General features: G+C 57.8%; 1 protein-coding gene across 7 annotated transcripts; it reads left to right on the top strand.

Annotated features, from left to right (window-relative positions):
* Positions 1-1351: 1351 nt before the first annotated feature.
* MSLN (mesothelin) lies at positions 1352-19764 on the top strand. 7 transcript variants are annotated; one of them, XM_024349672.3, is made up of 17 exons: positions 1352-1439; positions 13561-13654; positions 14121-14164; positions 14512-14579; positions 15058-15178; positions 15683-15762; positions 15943-16072; positions 16146-16339; positions 16563-16653; positions 16727-16826; positions 17095-17273; positions 17371-17526; positions 17704-17846; positions 17921-18048; positions 18411-18505; positions 19278-19464; positions 19547-19764. In XM_024349672.3, exons 2-17 carry the CDS (start codon positions 13570-13572, stop codon positions 19630-19632), a joined length of 1887 nt encoding a protein of 628 aa, XP_024205440.2. In that variant the 5' UTR covers positions 1352-1439; positions 13561-13569; the 3' UTR covers positions 19633-19764. The 7 variants fall into 7 exon arrangements, with proteins under 7 accessions (XP_024205440.2, XP_024205443.2, XP_024205439.2 ...); XM_024349675.3 differs by lacking the exon at positions 1352-1439 and adding an exon at positions 11962-12063 and having other exon boundaries at positions 14530-14579; XM_024349671.3 differs by lacking the exon at positions 1352-1439 and adding an exon at positions 11980-12063.
* The last annotated feature ends 81 nt before the right edge of the window (positions 19765-19845 follow it).

Consider the following 19845-nt stretch of genomic DNA (forward strand, 5'->3'; position numbering starts at 1 on the left):
CGAGGCGGGCAGATCATGAGGTCAGGAGATGAAGACCATCCTGGCTAACACAGTGAAACCCCGTCTCTACTAAAAATATAAAAAATTAGCTGGGCATGGTGATGGGGGCCTGTGGTCCCAGCTACTCAGGAGGCTGAGGCAGGAGAATGGTGTGAACCCGGGAGGCAGAGCTTGTAGTGAGCCAAGATCGCGCCACTGCACTCCAGCCTGGGCGACAGAGCGAGACTCCGTCTCAAAAAAAAACAACGAATGATTCTATTACAGAGCGGACGTGCTCAGAGAGCAGGAAGAACTCGCTGTCCTTTGTTAGTGTCTCTGCTTATAAGAAACTACAAGGAATCTCTACACGTAGACCTGAATGTGCAGCTGTGCTCACCGAAGGTTGGGGCTGCTGGTGCTCCCAGTGACCAATCACCTTCAGCCTCAGCCTGCTCACTGGCGCTCTCTCAGTGAAGTGGGCCGCACTCTCCGGAGGTCTGGACATTCTCAGGCCTGCTGGGAAATGTCCTGTATGGCCATAACTATTTTGCAACCATTTGCATAACTATTTTGTAGTCACAGTTGGTGGTCAGCTTGGGACGTAGCTGTTTTCAGCCCCTAAGCATGAACTTTATACTTGCCTTGTGAGTGCCAAGCTAGGCACTATGAGATGGAGTCACTCTGGTCGTGTTTTATGAGGCTGGAGGCCTGGAAAAGGCAGAGCTTCCTCCATCATAACCATCGTGGTTCCCCTGTCTGGGCCGGCTGTGTGCCAGCATCACAGCCCCCGGACCAAGTACTGCTCCGTGCACCGACGTCTGTTTTGCAGAACTGGAATCTCAGCTTCCGGAACCGCCCACTCCACCATCAGCCAAGCCGGGAACACTCCGGAGTGCCTGGCCCCTGAGCTGTGCCCGTGCTTCTGTGTTGAAGACCTGGTTCCCGTGAGGGACCTGGCCCCTCATTTGAACTCTCGGCACCTCAGTTCTCTCCTCTGTAAAACAGGGATAGAAGGCCACCTCCCACAGCCCTGACTGCACAGGACATCCTGCTCTGTCCTGGCGGGTGGAGGAAACAGTGGCCGAGCGAGAGGCGCTGACCTTCCAGAGTCGGGAAGCCTGGGCCAACCAGGGAAGACTTCCTGGAAGAGGTGACCGGGGCGGAGACCCAGTGATGCGTCTGCTCCAGGCTAGGGGCTCGGTCCTCTTTTCTGTTTTGACCTCATGGGGGATGGAATTGAGAGCGATCGGAGCAGAAGCCAGCCTCTGAGCTCAGAGCATGGCTACTGCTCTCTGCGAGTGGGTCCTGCTGAGGGATCCTCTGTGGATTATCGGATTAACGTTCAATGTGTCCACACCAGAGGCTGAGCTAGCAAAGCCGGACATCTCTATTTACTCAACTTCTTAAACGCGACGGCCAGTACCCTGACGATTTGGCCGTGTGAAAACCAAAGAGAAAAGGTATTTTTTTTTTAAATATGCAGAACAAACAACACCAAAGTTATTTTATTCATTCAAAGTGTGAAAAGGCCAACAATAGCCTGGGGTGGGTGGGGGTGAGGGTACCCTGGCAGCCACCATCCCTGGTGTTCCTGGCACGGAGCGGCGTGGAGTGGGGTGGGTGTAGGGAGGGGTAAGGTGAGCACGGAAGCGAGGCGCCTGTGAGCGTAGCCAAACGAGGCGCAGAGGAGACTAGAAGGAAAGCCACCCACGGGCTGCAAGATCGAGCAGGGGCGGTGGGAACCAGGGCAGCCTCTTCTCTCCAGGCCTGTGGGTTCCAGCGTCCCTCTCACCGCAGCCCTTCCTTCTGCTCACGCAAAGCTCCTTGTTCTAATTTGAATTTCAATGGATGTACAGAGGTCAGACCTCAAACGCCTCCTGGTGAACCAGCCACCCAGTCGCTCCCCTGAGCTGGTGGCTTCTCCCTTTGCCCCTGCTTTTCTCCCTCTCCCTCGGCCCCTGCTTTTCTCCCTCTCCCTCGGCCCTTGCTTTTCTCCTTCTCACTCAGCCCCTGCTTTTTCTCCCGCGTTGGCTGTTTCTCTGGTTTTGGACGTCCCTGCTGCTCGCTGTGCCGTGGACTCTTTCAGGTGCTGGGAAATGTCTTCTGTGTGTTTGTTTGACATCTGCCTCTCAGCTGCCAGTTGGTTCATTCAGTAGAAATCCCCTTGTTTCAGATGAAGTCAGATTTACCAATGCTTTGCAGTGTAGTTTGGTCCCAGGGCCTCGGGGATCTTGCTCTGTTCCCTTTTTTGGTTTCCTCCCCATCTCCACTTTTTTTTTTTTCCCCCCCGAGATGGAGTCTCCCTCTGTCACCCAGGCTGGAGTGAAGTGGCATGATCTCGGCTCACTGCAACCTCCGCCTCCTGGGTTCAAGCGGTTTCCAGCTAATTTTTGTATTTTTGATAGAGACGGGGTTTCGCCATGTTGGCCAGGCTGGTCTCAAACTCCTGACCTCAAGTGATCCACCTGACTCGGCCTCCCAGAGTGCTGGGATTACAGGCCTGAGCCACCACACCCGGCTTTCGTCGCTTTTAAGTGCGTAATTCAGTGGCATTATGTACATTCAGAATGCTGTATAACCATCACCGCTGCCCATTTCTAGAAATTTCTCACCTCACACAGACACTGTCCCCATTAAACAATAATCCTCCACTGCCCTGGCTCCCCTCCCGGTCGCTGCTGTTTTCTTTCCCGTCTGTGTCTTCACCTGTTCTGAATGTTTCAAATAAACAGGCACATATGTTTGCACCCCTCACCCCCGCAATTTTTTTTTTTTTTTTTTTTAGAAAATCTCGCTCTGTTGCCCAGGCTGGAGTGCAATGGCGTGATCTCAACTCACTGCAACCTTCACCTCCTGGGTTCAAGCGATTCTCCTGCCTCAGCCTCCTGAGTAGCTGGGACTACAGGCATGAGCCACTGTGTCTGGTTAATTTTTGTATTTTTAGTAGAGATGGGGTTTCACCACATTGGCCAGGCTGGTCTCGAACTCCTGACCTCAAGTGATCCACTCTCCTGGGCCTCCCAAAGTGCTGGAATTACAGATGTGAGCTGCCGCGCCCGTCCGGCCGGCAAAGTGTTCTCAGGGTTCATCCACATTGTAGCACGTGTCAGAATGTTGCTCCCTTTTAGGGCTGAATGATATTTCATTGAATAACTAAAAATAAAATCCTAAGTCCCACACCAACTGAAAGGACCCCCATTTGGCCAAGGGGACCCCAAAGAAAACCTTAAAACAGAGTTCCCAAGCATGATGGGAAGGGAGTCGGGCAGCCTCCTTGTACCCCTTCCTTCTGGAGTTGAGGCTTAACGACCACCCGGCATTCATGTTAAAGTACAGATCGCAAGACTGACAAAGAGACTCTGTGGCAATAAGATACCAAATTATAAAGGAGGCCTAAGGCCCTGCCGGGCAGAGGTTAGGTCACGCCTGCTTCTCGCCCTCCTGCTACACGGGTCCCTGGGACCCAGTGGAGGGGGCGGACTCCGACACAGCGTCCTTACGGGACCTCACACCTTCCTTTTTGCTGGCTCCGAGTTTTAGAGCCTGACTCCTTTACCCAATTACAAGTTAAAGAGAATCTGAATACACCTGGAACACACTCCCCACCCCACTCCGAGATATCCCACCTTTAGCCGGGCGCGGTGGCTCACGCCTGTCCTCTCAGCACTTTGGGAGGCCAAGGTGGGCAGATCACCTGAGGTCAGGAGTTCGAGACCAGCCTGGCCGACATGGTGAAACCCCATCTCTACTAAAAATACAAAAATTAGCCGGGCGTGGTGGCAGGTGCCTGTAATCCCAGCTACTCGGGAGGCTGAGGCAGAAGAATCGCTTGAACCCAGGAGGCAGAGGTTGCAGTGAGCCAAGACTGTGCCATTGCACTCCAGCCTGGGCAACAAGAGCAAAACTCCATCTCAAAAAAAAAAAAAAAAAAGATATCTCATCTTTTAGGGCTGAACTGATGTACACTGACTTATGTATTTTATGTCTGCTTGTAACTGCTGCCTCCCTGGCATGTACAAAACCAAATTTCTAACCTGACGGCTTCAGAATCACACACTTGAGGCTTCCTGGGCTTGTTTTCCCTGGGCTGCAGTTACTCATATTGGCTCAGAAGAAATCTCTTTGAAATATTTCACAGAGGCGGGGCGCAGTGGCTCACGCCTGTAATCCCAGCACTTTGGGAGGCCGAGGCGGGCGGATCACCTGAGGTCAGGAGTTCAAGACCGGCCTGACCAATATGGTGAAACCCTGTCTCTAGTAAAAATACAAAATTAGCCGGGCGTGGTGGTGGGCGCCTGTAATCCCAGCTACTCAGGAGGCTGAGGCCGGAGAATCGCTTGAGCCCGGAAGGCTGAGGAGGCAGTGAGCTGAGATGGTGCCACTGCCCTCCAGCCTGGGTGACAGAGCAAGACCCCATCTCAAAAAAAATTTTTTTTTCCATAGTCTGTTTTTTTCCATGAATAATTGTATGGATGGACCACATTGTGTTTATCCGTCTATCAGTTGATGGACAGGGGTTGTTTCTGCCTTGGCCATTGTGAATAATGCTGCTGGGAACATGGGTGTGTGAGGATCTGTTCAAGTTCCTGTTTTTTATTCTTTTGTTTTGCGGGAATTGCTGGGTCATGTGGTCATTCTACGTTTAACTTTTTGCAGAACCACCAAGCTGTTCTCCACAGAGGCCACACCCTCTAACCTGCTCACCAGCAGCACACGGGGGTTCCTGTCCCTCCACATCCTCGTCAGGGCTTGTTAAGCTACTAATTTTTATTTTTTGAGATGGAGTCTTGCTCTGTTACCCAGGCTGGAGGGCAGTGGCACGATCTTGGCTCACTGCAACCTCCGCTTCCCGGGTTCAAGCGATTCTCCTGACTCAGCGTCCTGAGTAGCTGGGATTATAGGTGCACGCCACCATACCTGGCTAATTTTTGTATTATTAGTAGAGATGGGATTTTATCATGTTGGCTGGGCTGGTCTCAAACTCCTGACCTCAAGTGATCCACCCGCCTCAGCCTTCCAAAGTGCTGGGATTACAGGCATGAACTACTGTGCCTAGCCTAATTTTTGTATTTTTAGTAGAGACAGGGTTTTGCCATGTTGGTCAGGCTGGTCTCAAACTCCTGACCTCAGGTGATCTGCCCGCCTCGGCCTCCCAAAGTGCTGGGATTACAGGCATGAGCCACCGGGCCTGGCTGCTATTAATTTTTAAATCAGTTTTATTGTGTTAAACTTATGTACAATAAATGCATCCATTTACAGTGTATAATTCCAGGCTGGGTGCGCTGGCTCACATCTATAATCCCAGCACTTTGTGAGGCCAAGATGGGTGTATCGTTTGAGCCCAGGAGTTCAAGACCAGTCTGGGCAACATAGCGAGACCCCATCTCTACAAAAATTAGCCAGGTACAGTGGCACGCACCTGCAGTCCCAGCTACTTAGGTGGAGGTGGGAGGATCACCTGAGCCCAGGAGGCTGAAGCTACAGTGAACCGTGATTGTGCCATTGCACTCCAGCCTGGGTGAGAGAGCAAGACGCTGCCTCCAAAGAAGAAAATAAAGCATGTAATTCAAACAGTCCTGGAAGTTATACACACCCACGAATCCATCACCACAGTCAAGACACAGAGCATTTTCCTCACCTTCCAGAGACCTCCTAGAGTCTCTGCAGTCCGCTCCTCTCTCCTGCTCTTGTTGAGTAGGAATCCTTCATTCTGATGAAGTTGCCCAGCCCCAGGCAACCACTGATCTGCTTCTTGTCAGAATAGATTAGCTTGCCTTTTAAATTTTTATGTAAGAGGAATCGTACCTTGTGTACTCTGAGTCTGCCTCTTTCATTGAGCATAATGATTTTGAAATTCATTTATTTTTTTCATATATGAGACTGTATTTCCCTTTTTATCATTGGGCAGTACACCATAGTGTTAATATGCCATACTTTGTTCATCTATTGATGGAAGTGTGTGTGTGTGTGTGTGTGTGTGTATATACGTATACGTATATGTGTATATATATACGTATACATATATGTGTGTGTATATATGTATATATATACGTATATATACACATATATGTATATATGTATATTTACACATATATGTATATATGTATATATACATATATATGTATATATGTGTATATATATATGTGTGTATATATATGTGTATATATATGTGTATGTATATATGTATATATATAAAAAACCATTTTTGGCTATTGTGAATGGAGCTGCTGTAGATATTCATGCATAAGTCTTTGTGTGAACACGTTTTCATTTCTCTCGGGACATTCCTTAGGAGTGGAATAGCTAAGTGGCATGGTTAGGTATAAGTTTAACTTCTTAAGAAAGTGCTAAACAAAACTGCCTGTATCCATTTGCACTCCCACCAGCAGCCTCTGAGAGTTCCAGTTGCTCCACTTCCTTGCCAACACTTGTCATTGTTGGTCCTTTTAAATTTAGTCATTTTAGTGGGTGTGTAATGCGCAGTGTTGCACTGTGGATTTCTCACTGTGGATGGAATTTGCATTTCCTTAATGAGTAATGTCTAGTGGGTGTGTAGTGAGCGGTATCTCCTTGTGGATTTCATTTGCATTTAGTGAGCGGTGATGACAATGAGCCTCTTTTCACATTCAGATTGATCGTGTGTTGTGTATTTTTTGAGACAGGGTTTTCACCCAGGGTGTGGTTATAGCTCACTGCAGCCTCAAACTGGCCTCAAGCTATCCTCCCACCTCCTCCTCCCAAATAGATGGGACTTCAGGCCTGCGCCACCACGCCTGGCTAGTTTTTAAATTTTTTGTGGAGATGGGGTCCCATTATGTCACCCAGGTTGGCGTGCAGTGGCGTGGTCATAGCTCGCTGCAGCCTCAAACTCCTGGGTCAAGTGATCCTCCCACCTCAGCCTAAAGTGCTGGGACTACAGGCGTGCACCACCACACCTGGCTTTTGTATCTTTTTGTGTGTGTGTGCAGTGTCTGTTTAAATCTTTTGCCCATTTTTAAATAACAGCTTTACTGAGAGATAATCCACACTATACAGCTCACCCATTTACCCATTGGAAATACCGTTTGGGCCCAGCGTGGTGGCTGCAGCCTGAAATCCTAGCATTGGGAGGTCAAGGCGGGCGGATCGCCTGAGGTCAGGAGTTCAAGACCAGTCTGATCAACATGGTGAAACCCCGTCTGTACTAAAAATACAAAAATTAGCTGGGCATGGTGGCACACGCCTGTAATCCCAGCACTTTGGGAGGCCAAGGCGGGCTGATCACTTGAGGTCAGGAGTTCAAGACCAGTCTGATCAACATGGTGAAACCCCGTCTCTACTAAAAATACAAAAATTTGCTGGGCGTGGTAATCCCAGCTACTCAGGTGGTTGAGGCAGAAGAATCGCTTGAACCTGGGAGGCGCAGCTTGCAGTGAGCTGAGATCACACCACTGCACTCCATCCTGGGCGACAGAGGGAGACTCATCTCAAAAAAGAAAAGGAAAGAAACTCCATACCCCTTAGCAGTCAGTCCCCCTGACTGGTCTCCCTCCCGCGGGTCTTACGAAACCACTCATCTACTTCCTGTCTCTCTAAATTGACCCACTCTGGACGTTTCATCTAAAGGGACTCGTACAACGTGTCCGTGTTTCCAGGCTCAGCCGTGTTGCGGCGCATATGGCCTGGGTTTTACGGGATTGTCTGTCTTATCATTGAACCGCAAATGTTCCTTGTCAATTCTGGGTATATGTCATGCAAATATTTCTCTTATTCTGTGGCTTGGCTCTTTATTTTCTTCACGGCATCATTCAAAGAGCAGCAGTGTCAGTCATGGTTTCTGCCTTCTTTCTTCCATCTAACAGGTCTCTGCCTGTTCCAAGCCCACAAACACTTCCTCTTGAATTTCCTTCTAATGGTTTTATAGTTTCAGCTTTTATACTCAGGCCTATGGTTGGCTTTGAGTAAATTTTGCATATAATATGAGGTAGGAATCTACGTTCTTTCAATCACATAGACACATAGATATGGCCGGGCATGGTGGCTCATGCCTGTAATCCCAGCACTTTGGGAGGCCGAGGTGGGCGGATCATGAGGTCAGGAGATCGAGACCATCCCAGCTAACACGGTGAAACTCCATCTCTACTAAAAAAAAAAAAAAAAAAAAAAAAAAAAAAAAAAAAAAGCCAGGCATGGTGGCGGGCGCTTGTAGTTCCAGCTACTCAGGAGGCTGAGGCAGGAGAATGGCATGAACCCGGGAGGCGCAGCTTGCAGTGAGCTGAGATCACACCACTGCACTCCATCCTGGGCGACAGAGGGAGACTCATCTCAAAAAAGAAAAGGAAAGAAACTCCATACCCCTTAGCAGTCAGTCCCCCTGACTGGTCTCCCTCCCGCGGGTCTTACGAAACCACTCATCTACTTCCTGTCTCTCTAAATTGACCCACTCTGGACGTTTCATCTAAAGGGACTCGTACAACGTGTCCGTGTTTCCAGGCTCAGCCGTGTTGCGGCGCATATGGCCTGGGTTTTACGGGATTGTCTGTCTTATCATTGAACCGCAAATGTTCCTTGTCAATTCTGGGTATATGTCATGCAAATATTTCTCTTATTCTGTGGCTTGGCTCTTTATTTTCTTCACGGCATCATTCAAAGAGCAGCAGTGTCAGTCATGGTTTCTGCCTTCTTTCTTCCATCTAACAGGTCTCTGCCTGTTCCAAGCCCACAAACACTTCCTCTTGAATTTCCTTCTAATGGTTTTATAGTTTCAGCTTTTATACTCAGGCCTATGGTTGGCTTTGAGTAAATTTTGCATATAATATGAGGTAGGAATCTACGTTCTTTCAATCACATAGACACATAGATATGGCCGGGCATGGTGGCTCATGCCTGTAATCCCAGCACTTTGGGAGGCCGAGGTGGGCGGATCATGAGGTCAGGAGATCGAGACCATCCCAGCTAACACGGTGAAACTCCATCTCTACTAAAAAAAAAAAAAAAAAAAAAAAAAAAAAAAAAAAAAAGCCAGGCATGGTGGCGGGCGCTTGTAGTTCCAGCTACTCAGGAGGCTGAGGCAGGAGAATGGCATGAACCCGGGAGGCGGAGGTTGCAGTGAGCAGAGATCGCGCCACTGCACTCCAGCCTGGGCGACAGAGCAAGACTCCGTCTCAGAAAAAAAAAAAAAAATCACACAGATATTCTCATTTTTCTTCTTTCTTTTTTTTTTTTTTCCAGTAAAGACGGGGTTTCATCATGTTGGCCAGGATGATCTTGATCTCTTGACCTCATGATCCACCTCGGCCTCCCAAAGTTCTGGGATTACAGGCGTGAGCCAACACGCCCGGCCTTTTTTTTTTTTTTTTTTTGAGATGGAGTCTTGCTCTGTCGCCCAGGCTGGAGTGCAATGGCGCGATCTTGGCTCACTGTAAGCTCTGCCTCCCGGGTTCACGCCATTCTCCTGCCTCAGCCTCCCGAGTAGCTGGGACTACAGGCGCCCGCCACCACACCCGGCTAATTTTTTGTATTTTTAGTAGAGACAGGGTTTCATCGTGTTAGCCAGGATGGTCTGGATCTCCTGACTTCATGATTCGCCCGCCTCGGCCTCCCAAAGTGCTGGGATTACAGGCGTGAGTCACTGTGCCTGGCCTTTTTTTTTTTTTTTTTTTTTTTTTGAGACAGGGTCTTGCTCTGTTGCCCAGGCTGGAGTGCAGTGGCGTGATCTCGACTCACTGCAACCCCTACCTCCTGAGTTCAAGTGATTCTTCTGCCTCAGCCTCCCGAGTAACTAGAATTACAGGCATGTGCCACCACGCCCAGTTAATTTTCATATTTTTAGTAGAAACGGGGTTCCTCCATGTTGGCCAGGCTGGTCTCGAACTCCTGACCTCAGTTGATCCGCCCACCTCGGCCTCCCAAAGTGCTGGGATGACAGGCGTGCGCCACCACACAGGGCCTCATTTAAAAATTCTTTATAGAGATGAGGTGTCACTACGTTGCCCAGGCTGGTCTTGAACTTCTGGCCTCAACGGACCCTCCCGCGTCGGCCTCCCACAGTGCTGGCTGAAGGGTGAGCCCAGGCTGGCCACAGCGCGTTTTCATCATTGTCCGCAGCTTGCAGTCTGCTGGTTTAGGGCTTAGCCGGGCACATGGGCCCCTCTGAGGCTCCTGTTCAGGGCTCAGCCGTGTCTACGGGGCCCTCCGAGCTCTTCTGGACCCTCCTCGGCTCCTTCAGTTCAGGGCTCAGCTGGGCACGTGGGCGCCTCCTTGGCTCCTCCGGCTCAGGCCTCTCCTTGAGCTCTGGGCCCTGAGTATTCTGGGCTCCTTCCTTGGTTTCCTTTGGCCTTTGGCCGGGAAAGTGGTGGGTGTCCGTGGCAGCCTGGGCCACTTCACAGCCCCGCAGCCAACCTGCGGCTCCTTCAGAGCAAAGCTGTGTGGACACAAAGGGAACGCCACTCGGAGCTGGCCTCTCCCTTTACCTGTCAGTTCCCTCCCAAGCTGGCTGCCTTCTGTCCCCTCCCCAGAGCCCTTGGGTAACTGGTTTGCTACAAGGGTGTCTGGAATTTTTCAGTTGTTCTCTGTGGAAGGGAGTTTTTAAAAGGCCCTTAATCCCTTCTTGACATTTGTAAGTTGATGCTTACACCTGGCAGCCTTGCTGAATTCTGTGTGCGTGAAGGTCCGATTCCACCGCGAGTCACGATAGAAAACCCACTCTGTGGAGAGACCAGAGATGACCGCCGTGCACACCTCCGTTCAACACACAAACCTTTGCAGGTGTTCATAGCGGAGGCAGATTCCGTACTGGGGATAAGAGCTCACGACATGCTGGGAGGGGTTTCAGGGGCAGGGAGGGGGCTTCTGTGGCCCCAAGTCAGGAGGAGCAGCTCTTCCATCAGCAGCAGGCAGCCAGCCCAGATGCGTGGGGAAGACAGCTCCCACTTTGCCAGGCCAGCGAGCACCCGGGGGCAGCTCCGTTCCAGTCGACCCCCCGAGAAAGGGGTGTGCGTGTGCCTGGAGCTGGGCCCCGTCCTGCCTCCCTGACCTGTGTGCTCCCACAGCCCTGAGACGGACGGCTCACAGCCTTGCGAGGCCCACACTGCACTGGGGGTCAGGCTTGTGCTCCCGGGAGTCCTGTCTGGGCTGCGTGGCCGCCATCCAGAGCCTGCTGACCTGTGACTCGGGGGGCCGGTGCTCCCTGGGCTTCAGCACCCGAGAATCAGAGTGGGATCCAGTGAAACCTGGGCCCGGGCTCCCACCCACGCCCCACACCCACCCAGGGCAGCCATGAAACCTGGGCCCGGGCTCCCACCCACACCCCACACCCACCCAGGGCAGCCGTGAAACCTGGGCCCGGGCTCCCACCCACGCCCCACACCCACCCAGGGCAGCCATGAAACCTGGGCCCGGGCTCCCACCCACGCCCCACACCCACCCAGGGCAGCCGTGAAACCTGGGCCCGGGCTCCCACCCACGCCCCACACCCACCCAGGGCAGCCGTGAAACCTGGGCCCGGGCTCCCACCCTCGCCCACCGAGGGCAGCTTTGCCTTCCTGGGCATCCCTCCTCCCCCAGGCCTGGCCCACTGCCTGTCCGAGGCTCCTGTGCGGGGTCTCCACCCACACATTCCTGGGGCGTGAGGCGCCGCCGCTCCCTGCTGCCCCGGGCAAAGCCGTCATTTGTTCCCTTTGACGGCCTGGGAGGCTGCCAGGCTCTCCACCCCCACTTCCCAATTGAGGAAACCGAGGCAGAGGAGGCTCAGGTGTGGCCAATCGCTCTGCACGTCAGAGTTACCCTGGGTAGGGCCCACTGAGACCTGGGAGGGGCCACTCGGGACCTGGAGGGCTGGGGGCTGCCCGGGCGTTAGGGGTAAAGCTCCCTACCCAACTGCGCAGAAGGCCTTGGAGGCCTGGGGGCTGGGCTCCCCCTTTCACATCGCCCTTTAGAGGCCCACGTGTGGGCATTGGCCCAAGATCCGAAAGGGGCTGTCCTGTTCCTCATGGGCACTGCCAGCGCCACGCACTCCTCTTTCTGCCTGGCCGGCCACTCCCGTCTGCTGTGACGCGCGGACAGAGAGCTGCCGGTGGACCCACGGTGCCTCCCTCCCTGGGATCTGTAAGTAACAACCTTTGAGCTCTTTCTGTTGTGGTGTGGATGGAATCTGCACCTTCCATCTGGAGAACTGGGGCCGCCCCAGGCCGGGCTTCCAGCACCAGAGCGATGGTCAGGCTTCAGCTGGATGCAGATTTCACCCCGCAGGGCACACGCAGACCCATTTGTTTGGAAGCGGCAGTCCTAAGGCAGTGCAGGTGCCTCCACGGCCCCAGCCCAGCTCTCCTGCAGGTGTAAAGGATGCAGATTCCAGGGCCCCCCGTGGCCTGCAGAGGCCCCTCAGAGCAGGAAGGGCCGGGCTCTCGGGGAGCCCCCATCCCAGGTGCTGAGGTCCTTGGGTCACATGGAGCTGGGGTGGGGGGTGCCCAGGTCCCCTGTGATCCGATGGCCACGTTTCCCTCCTGGCTTCACGCACCCCAAGGGCTGGGGGTCCCACTCACTGCCCATTTTCTGGCTGTGGGGGGGGTCTGTTTTCTTCCACCTTCTCAAGGTGTTCAGAGCCTCAGGGGCCTCCCCACTTCCTCTGGGGCCTGGGGGAGTAGAGTCTGTCACCCGGAGGCTGTGTGCCTCCCCGAGACATTCCCCAGTGGCTGGGCCGACCAGGCAGGCTCTGCCTGTGGACGGGGCCACTGAGCATGAGCGTGTGACCCCCATTTCTGAGCTGTGGGTGGACCCACCGGGCCTGGGCCAAGGTTTTCAGGAGGCAGCTCTATTCTACTCCGCCATGGTGGCCTCCCTGAAAGGGGTGAGTGTAGAAGCCAGTTCCCTCTTCTGCGGGCCCCACCCCTACCCCAGGAGGACAATTCTTGTTCAGGGAGGGTCTCCCCACCCACTTCCCCACCCCACACTGGCCCACAGGCCCCACCCTAGAGAGTACAAGGGGCTCCCCAGGCTGCTCACTGGTCCAGCCCCGCCCCACCTGGACTGCACCTGAAAATGGGCTCAGAGAGGCCAAGTGGCCCAAAAAGACGCTGCTGGGTGGGAAGGGGCGGTGGCCTCTGTGCCCGCAGTGCCCCTCCTGCCTCAAGGGTGTTGTCTGCCTGGCAGGGCCTGGGGTGTTCACAAAGCCCAGGCACCTGCAGCTGAGGGCAGGGGAGAGGGGAGGGAGCCACATCCAGGCGACGGGGCTGCTCGTCCTCCTGTGCGAGAGTGGGGAGACTCAGGCCAGCCCAAGTGGGCGGCGGCCCCGGCTGCTTGATCTAAGCTCTGCTCACACTGCCCTGCCCTTCTGGGAGAGGGGTGGGCGCCAACTGACTCCTGGGCTGTCTGGGCTGGGGACCGGGATCTCAGACCCAGCCCCTCCCCTGGACAGGAGGAGCCAGTCCGGGGGACAGAGGGCTCAGTGGCTGGAGGGCAGGGCCAGGGTGCGGACACAAGCTGCAGGTACCACAGAAGTTTGCCCTGGGAGCCCCTCCTGGGCCCATGTGGCCCCAGGCTGGCCCAGGACAGAGGTGTGGGGTGGGAGCAGGGGGTCCCATGCTGAGTCACTGCCCTCCACAGACACAGACCATGGCCTTGCCAACGGCTCGACCCCTGTTGGGGTCCTGTGGGACCCCCGCCCTCGGCAGCCTCCTGTTCCTGCTCTTCAGCTTCGGTGCGTACTTGATGGGGCTGCTGGCGAGGTGGGGACGGCCCAGGGGCCTTGGGGGCCAGGCCCCCAACAAGGCTTTGCCTGCCCCTGCCTTCTCCCTGGAGTCCTGTGGTGGCCACGTCTCAGCAGCAGTCTCTGCCCCCAGAGGTGACTGGAGCTGGAGACCCAGCCAGGGAGTGATGGGGCTCAGGACACGGTGGGGATGTCTGTGGGATGGGTGGTCTGACTGGCCAAGCAGCCGGGTCTCAGGGAAAGATGTGGAAGGCCGGGCTCCCTGGTGGAGTCCCGACCCCTGTGCCTGGGGGACTGTGATGTCACGGGGTACACGGGCCTGAGCCACTGGCTTCTCTTTGGGGCGTGCACAGGGCTGGCTGTGGGGGCGGCCGGGCTCTGCCTCCTTCCTCCCCTGGGTCAGGGCACAGCCCAGAGGCCCGACCCCTCCCCCAAGCTGTCCCCTCTGCCCCTTTAGGATGGGTGCAGCCCTCGAGGGCCCTGGCTGGAGAGACAGGGCAGGTAAGGTCCCCTCTGGGGAAACAGGGGAGGGTCTTCAGGTCCCAGGTGGGGGTGCCATGCTGTGTTCTCTCTGTCACGTATCCACGGTGTTTGCCAGTTTCCACGGTCCTTGCTTGCAAAGGGGCACCTGGACCTGCATGTGACTGGCCTGGGAGCAGCCAGGTCCAGGGAGCGGCAGAGCTGAAATTGCAGCTGGGTCTGGGAAGTAGCTGGATGAGAAGTAGCCAAGCCCATGGGTCTGAGACACAGCCAGGCCTGGGAAGTAGCTGAACTCGGGGAGTACCTGGCCCAGGGGTAGCGGGACCTGGGAACTCCTGCTCCAGAGAGCTGGTCTGAGTCATGTTCAGCAGGCCCTGTGCCCCCAGGAGGCTGCGCCCCTGGACGGAGTCCTGGCCAACCCACCTAATATTTCCAGGTGGGTCCGGGGTCCTCACAGTCCTCAAGGGTGAGGCTTGAGGGGCCCTGGGGACTGAGGGTGGGCAGGGCACCCCATCCCCCAGCATCCCATCCCCCATCCCCTCCCCCCCACCCCTCCCCCACCCCATGTCCCCTCCCCACCCCTCTCCCACACCCTCCCCCACCCCTCCCCATGTCCCCTCCCCTACCTCCTCCCCCTGTGTCCCCTCCCCCCGCGTCCCCTCCCCCCGCGTCCCCTCCCCCTTCCTCTTCTGCTCCACCTCAGATCTGACTGGGCTCAGGACTGCGGGAGGGACTGACACCCCCCAGGTGATGGCAACTCCCGGCCCTTGAGGGCATCACCTGGTCTTGGGGGGAGGTCTGCAGGGAGCACCAGGGTCCTTCGGGGAGAGGTGGGGCTGTGGGGCTTGGGGAGCACTGGGTGGACATTGCAGGGGAGGGGCGATCGTGGGTGCCCAGCCCGACCCCTCCTGCAGCCTCTCCCCACGCCAACTCCTTGGCTTCCCGTGTGCGGAGGTGTCCGGCCTGAGCACAGAGCGTGTCCGGGAGCTGGCTGTGGCCTTGGCACAGAAGAATGTCAAGCTCTCAGCAGAGCAGGTCAGTCTCAGTTGGGCTGAGGCAGGTGGGCACAACTGGGGCTGAGGAATTCACAGGCAGCTCTGCAGTGCCCACCTTGCCACCACGGTCCCCTCCGTCCCTGCTGCCATCTCTCCCCGGGCAGTTCTTCCCAGAGTTCCTCTGGCCACCCAAGCTGACCACTAGGGTGCCTGTCCATGTCAGGGGCCGGCTCCCCAGGAGCAAGTCTGATATGATGCTGTGTGCTGGGCCCCCTCCTGGAGCGCCGTGGGCAGCCCTCCAGGCTCTGCCCCAAGGGTGACTCTTTTTCGGGGGAGTGGGTGAGACCTGGGGAAGGGGAGCGGCAGCCAGGCATGGGAGCCCACATCCCCCGGGGCAGCGCTGCAGGCGGCCAGAGATCCACTTCCACAGATTCTCGTGGCCAGGGCAGGGGTGTGTTGTGGTGGGCAGACTGGCCGGGCGACCCTGGCCCACCATGTGAGTGGCGGCTCGAAACTCTCTGTGCTGGACTCCCTGCCCCTGCAGCTGCGCTGTCTGGCTCACCGGCTCTCTGAGCCCCCCGAGGACCTGGATGCCCTCCCATTGGACCTGCTGCTATTCCTCAAGTAGGCCCTGCCCCCTGAACCCACCCCCCCGGCTTCTGCCGCCAGCCCTCAGCCCCCAACCCCCTGCCCCTTGCCTCGGATCCCAGGCCACAGCAGAGATGTGGAGGCCGGCCGGGCTGCCTCTCAGGGTAGGGACGGGTGTGATCAGTGCGGCCTGTCCCCAGCACCCTCTCTTCACAGCCCAGATGCGTTCTCGGGGCCCCAGGCCTGCACCCGTTTCTTCTCCCGCGTCACGAAGGCCAATGTGGACCTGCTCCCGAGGGGGGCTCCCGAGCGACAGCGGCTGCTGCCTGCGGCTCTGGCCTGCTGGGTAGGGGCTGGGGCCAGCGCGGGGCGGAGAGGGCTCGGCAGTGCCAAAGGCGCTGAGGCCAGCCTCTCTGCAGGGTGTGCGGGGGTCTCTGCTGAGCGAGGCTGATGTGCGGGCTCTGGGAGGCCTGGCTTGCGACCTGCCTGGGCGCTTTGTGGCCGAGTCGGCCGAAGTGCTGCTACCCCGGCTGGTGAGCTGCCTGGGACCCCTGGACCAGGACCAGCAGGAGGCAGCCAGGGCGGCTCTGCAGGGCGGGGGACCCCCCTACGGGTAAGTGAAGGTGTCTGGAACCTCGAAGGCTCACCTGGCGGCGTGGCATCAGCAGCGTGAGGACACCTGCGGCCACGCCTCAAGGCCCAGGGTCAGTCACCCCCGCCACAACCCCTGCCAATGCCCCCAGCGTCCCCTCCACAGCCAGGGGGTACGGCCTGGCCTCTTCCCTCTCTGGGGCTGCACGTGGGGGGTCCCTGAGCTGTGTCCCGTGTCTGCACAGCCCCCCATCGACATGGTCTGTCTCCACGCTGGACGCTCTGCGGGGCCTGCTGCCCGTGCTGGGCCAGCCCATCATCCGCAGCATCCCGCAGGTGAGACCCCGATCCCCAGCCCGTGGGGATGCCCGGCCACCCGAGGCTCAGCCCGGGTCCTGCTCGTCCTCAGGGCATCGTGGCCGCGTGGCGGCAACGCTCCTCTCGGGACCCATCCTGGCAGCAGCCTGAACGGACCATCCTCCGGCCACGGTTCCGGCGGGACGTGGAGAGTGAGTGCCGTGCCCTGCGCAGTCTGGCACCAGGCTGGGCAGCACCCCTGGGGGTGGGCATCACTTTAGGGTCTCACCTGCCCCTCCCTGGCTCTGCAGCACGTCCCATTATAATCACAGAGAGTGGACAGAATCCCCGTTTGCCAGTGGGTAAACTGAGGCACAGGGAGGGTCACAAATGGCCCGAGGTCTCATCTCACAGGAGGTGTGGGAGGAAGAAGGGGTCAAACGAACTCCGGCCCTGACCCCTGACCCCTGTGCCCTGCAGAGACAGCCTGTCCCTCAGGCAAGAAGGCCCGCGAGATAGACGAGAGCCTCATCTTCTACAAGAAGTGGGAGCTGGAAGCCTGCGTGGATGCGGCCCTGCTGGCCGCCCAGATGGACCGCGTGAACGCCATCCCCTTCACCTACGAGCAGCTGGACGTCCTAAAGCGTAAACTGGATGAGGTAGTTCATGACTCAGGTTCCCGCCGGCCTGCTGTGTCCAAGCCATCCCCAGCCCCGCTGGGAGTGACGTGGGCCCTCCTGGTCTCTTGGCCTGCAGCTCTACCCACAAGGTTACCCCGAGTCTGTGATCCAGCACCTGGGCTACCTCTTCCTCAAGATGAGCCCTGAGGACATTCGCAAGTGGAATGTGACGTCCCTGGAGACCCTGAAGGCTTTGCTTGAAGTCAACAAAGGGCACGAAATGAGTCCTCAGGTGACCGTCCGGCTCAGAGGTCACGTGGCATGAGATTGGGAAGGGCTGAGGGGCAGAGTGGGGGACAAAGCCTGAGGTTGGGCGGGCCTGGGGTCAGGGACACAGCCTGAGGTTATGCTGGTGGTGGAGGGATACATCTGTCCTTGCCACAAGGCTCCTCGGCGGCCCCTTCCACAGGTGGCCACCCTGATCGACCGCTTTGTGAAGGGAAGGGGCCAGCTAGACAAAGACACCCTAGACACCCTGACCGCCTTCTACCCTGGGTACCTGTGCTCCCTCAGCCCCGAGGAGCTGAGCTCCGTGCCCCCCAGCAGCATCTGGTGAGTCCCCAGAACTCTGCCTGGCAAGGTGGGTCCGTGTGCTGGCGCTCACTGTCCACCCACTGTGTCCCCAGGGCGGTCAGGCCCCAGGACCTGGACACGTGTGACCCAAGGCAGCTGGACGTCCTCTATCCCAAGGCCCGCCTTGCTTTCCAGAACATGAACGGGTCCAAATACTTCGTGAAGATCCAGTCCTTCCTGGGTGAGCCAGGGAGTCGCTGGCCAGGGTGGGCCCCACAACAGGGGAACCACAGACTCCACTCAGGGGTGCCAGGCCTTTGCCTCGCTGGGCCACCTGCTGTCAGGGTAACTGGGTGGTCACCCGCCCTCTGCCCCCGGGGTGTGTATGGCCTTAGGGGCTGTGGGTTCTGACCCCAGCTCGGGGCGCCAGCCACCTCCAGAGTCTCCCACGCCTGGGGGTCAGGCAGCCAGGCAAACCCAGGCCCTGGAATCCCTAAGGAAAAAGGGAAGCCCTGTAAGGCAAGTGGGCTTCCTGCAGCTTGTGGTCAAGGGCCTGGGGGTGTGAGGTGAGGCCTCAGCTCGGGCCCCTCTCCCCGCGGGCAGGTGGGGCCCCCACAGAGGATTTGAAGGCGCTCAGTCAGCAGAATGTGAGCATGGACTTGGCCACGTTCATGAAGCTGCGGACAGATGCGGTGCTGGTATGGCGAGCGGGAGGAGGGGTGTGTGGAGGAGGGGCGCGTGGAGAGGGGGCGAGTGGGGGGGCGTGGGGGGGCGCGTGGAGGGGGGCACATGGGGGGCGTGTGGAGGGGGGGCGCGTGGAGGGGGCGTGTGGAGGAGGGGCATGTGGAGGGGGCGTGGAGGAGGGGCGCGTGGAGGAGGGGCGCGTGGAGGGGGCGCGTGGAGGAGGGGCATGTGGAGGGGGCGCGTGGAGGGGGCGCGTGGAGGGGGCGTGTGGAGGAGGGGCATGTGGGGGGGGCGTGGAGGAGGGGCGCGTGGAGGGGGCGCATGGAGGAGGGGCATGTGGAGGGGGCGCGTGGAGGGGGCGCGTGGAGGAGGGGCATGTGGAGGGGCGGCGTGGAGGGGGCGCGTGGAGGAGGGGCGCGTGGAGGAGGGGCGCGTGGAGGGGGCGCGTGGAGGAGGGGCATGTGGAGGGGGCGCGTGGAGGGGGCGCGAGTGGAGAAGCCCTGGTGGAGGGGTGCATGGAGGAGGGGCCAACGGGGGGTGGGAGGGCGTGTAAGGCGGGTCTGCAGTGGGGCGAGGCCGTAGGAAGGGCAGCATCTTCCCATGTGGTGGGGCCTAGGGAAGGGCAGCCATTGAGCTGAGGTCAGCTGGCCGGAGACCTCCGAAGTCTGGAGAGGCTGCGGTGGGCATCTGTGGGTGGGGCAGTTTGGACACAGGAGAGCCTGGCAGCCCTCTGGCGGCGCTGGGGGAAGGAGACCCTCCTTGATGGCTGCCCGGGGTCTCTGGTAGCCGTTGACTGTGGCTGAGGTGCAGAAACTTCTGGGACCCCACGTGGAGGGCCTGAAGGCGGAGGAGCGGCACCCCCCGGTGCGGGACTGGATCCTACGGCAGCGGCAGGACGACCTGGACACGCTGGGGCTGGGGCTACAGGGCGGCATCCCCAACGGCTACCTGGTCCTAGACCTCAGCGTGCGAGGTGGGCGGGGCGGCCAGGCCAGGGCTGGGGGCAGAGCTGGGGGCGTGGAGGTGGGCGCTCTGAGTCACCCCTCTCTCCGTAGAGGCCCTCTCGGGGACGCCCTGCCTCCTAGGAACTGGACCTGTTCTCACCGTCCTGGCACTGCTCCTAGCCTCCACCCTGGCCTGAGGGCCCCACTCCCTTGCTGGCCCCAGCCCTGCTGGGGATCCCCGCCTGGCCAGGAGCAGGCACGGGTGGTCCCTGTTCCACCCCAAGAGAACTCGCGCTCAGTAAACGGGAACATGCCCCCTGCAGACACGCCTTGTGGCCTCCGAGGACTTTCTGTGACCCCACCAGCGTGGCTCCCTCTCCCTCTGGTCTTGTGCCCCCAGGCCAGGTGGG

The sequence above is a fragment of the Pan troglodytes genome, chromosome 18 (assembly GCF_028858775.2).
Source record: "Pan troglodytes isolate AG18354 chromosome 18, NHGRI_mPanTro3-v2.0_pri, whole genome shotgun sequence".
Classification (NCBI taxonomy): Eukaryota; Metazoa; Chordata; class Mammalia; order Primates; family Hominidae; genus Pan; species Pan troglodytes.

Excerpts from the sequence above, each read along its gene's own strand:
- MSLN (XM_024349668.3), top strand. The coding sequence starts at position 12,404 with ATGGAGCTGGGGTGGGGGGTGCCCAGGTCCCCTGTGATCCGATGGCCA. Across the intron at positions 17,527-17,703 it reads GGCACGAAATGAGTCCTCAG|GTGGCCACCCTGATCGACCG; the intron begins GTGACCGTCCGG and ends CCCCTTCCACAG. Across the intron at positions 19,465-19,546 it reads CCTAGACCTCAGCGTGCGAG|AGGCCCTCTCGGGGACGCCC; the intron begins GTGGGCGGGGCG and ends CTCTCTCCGTAG.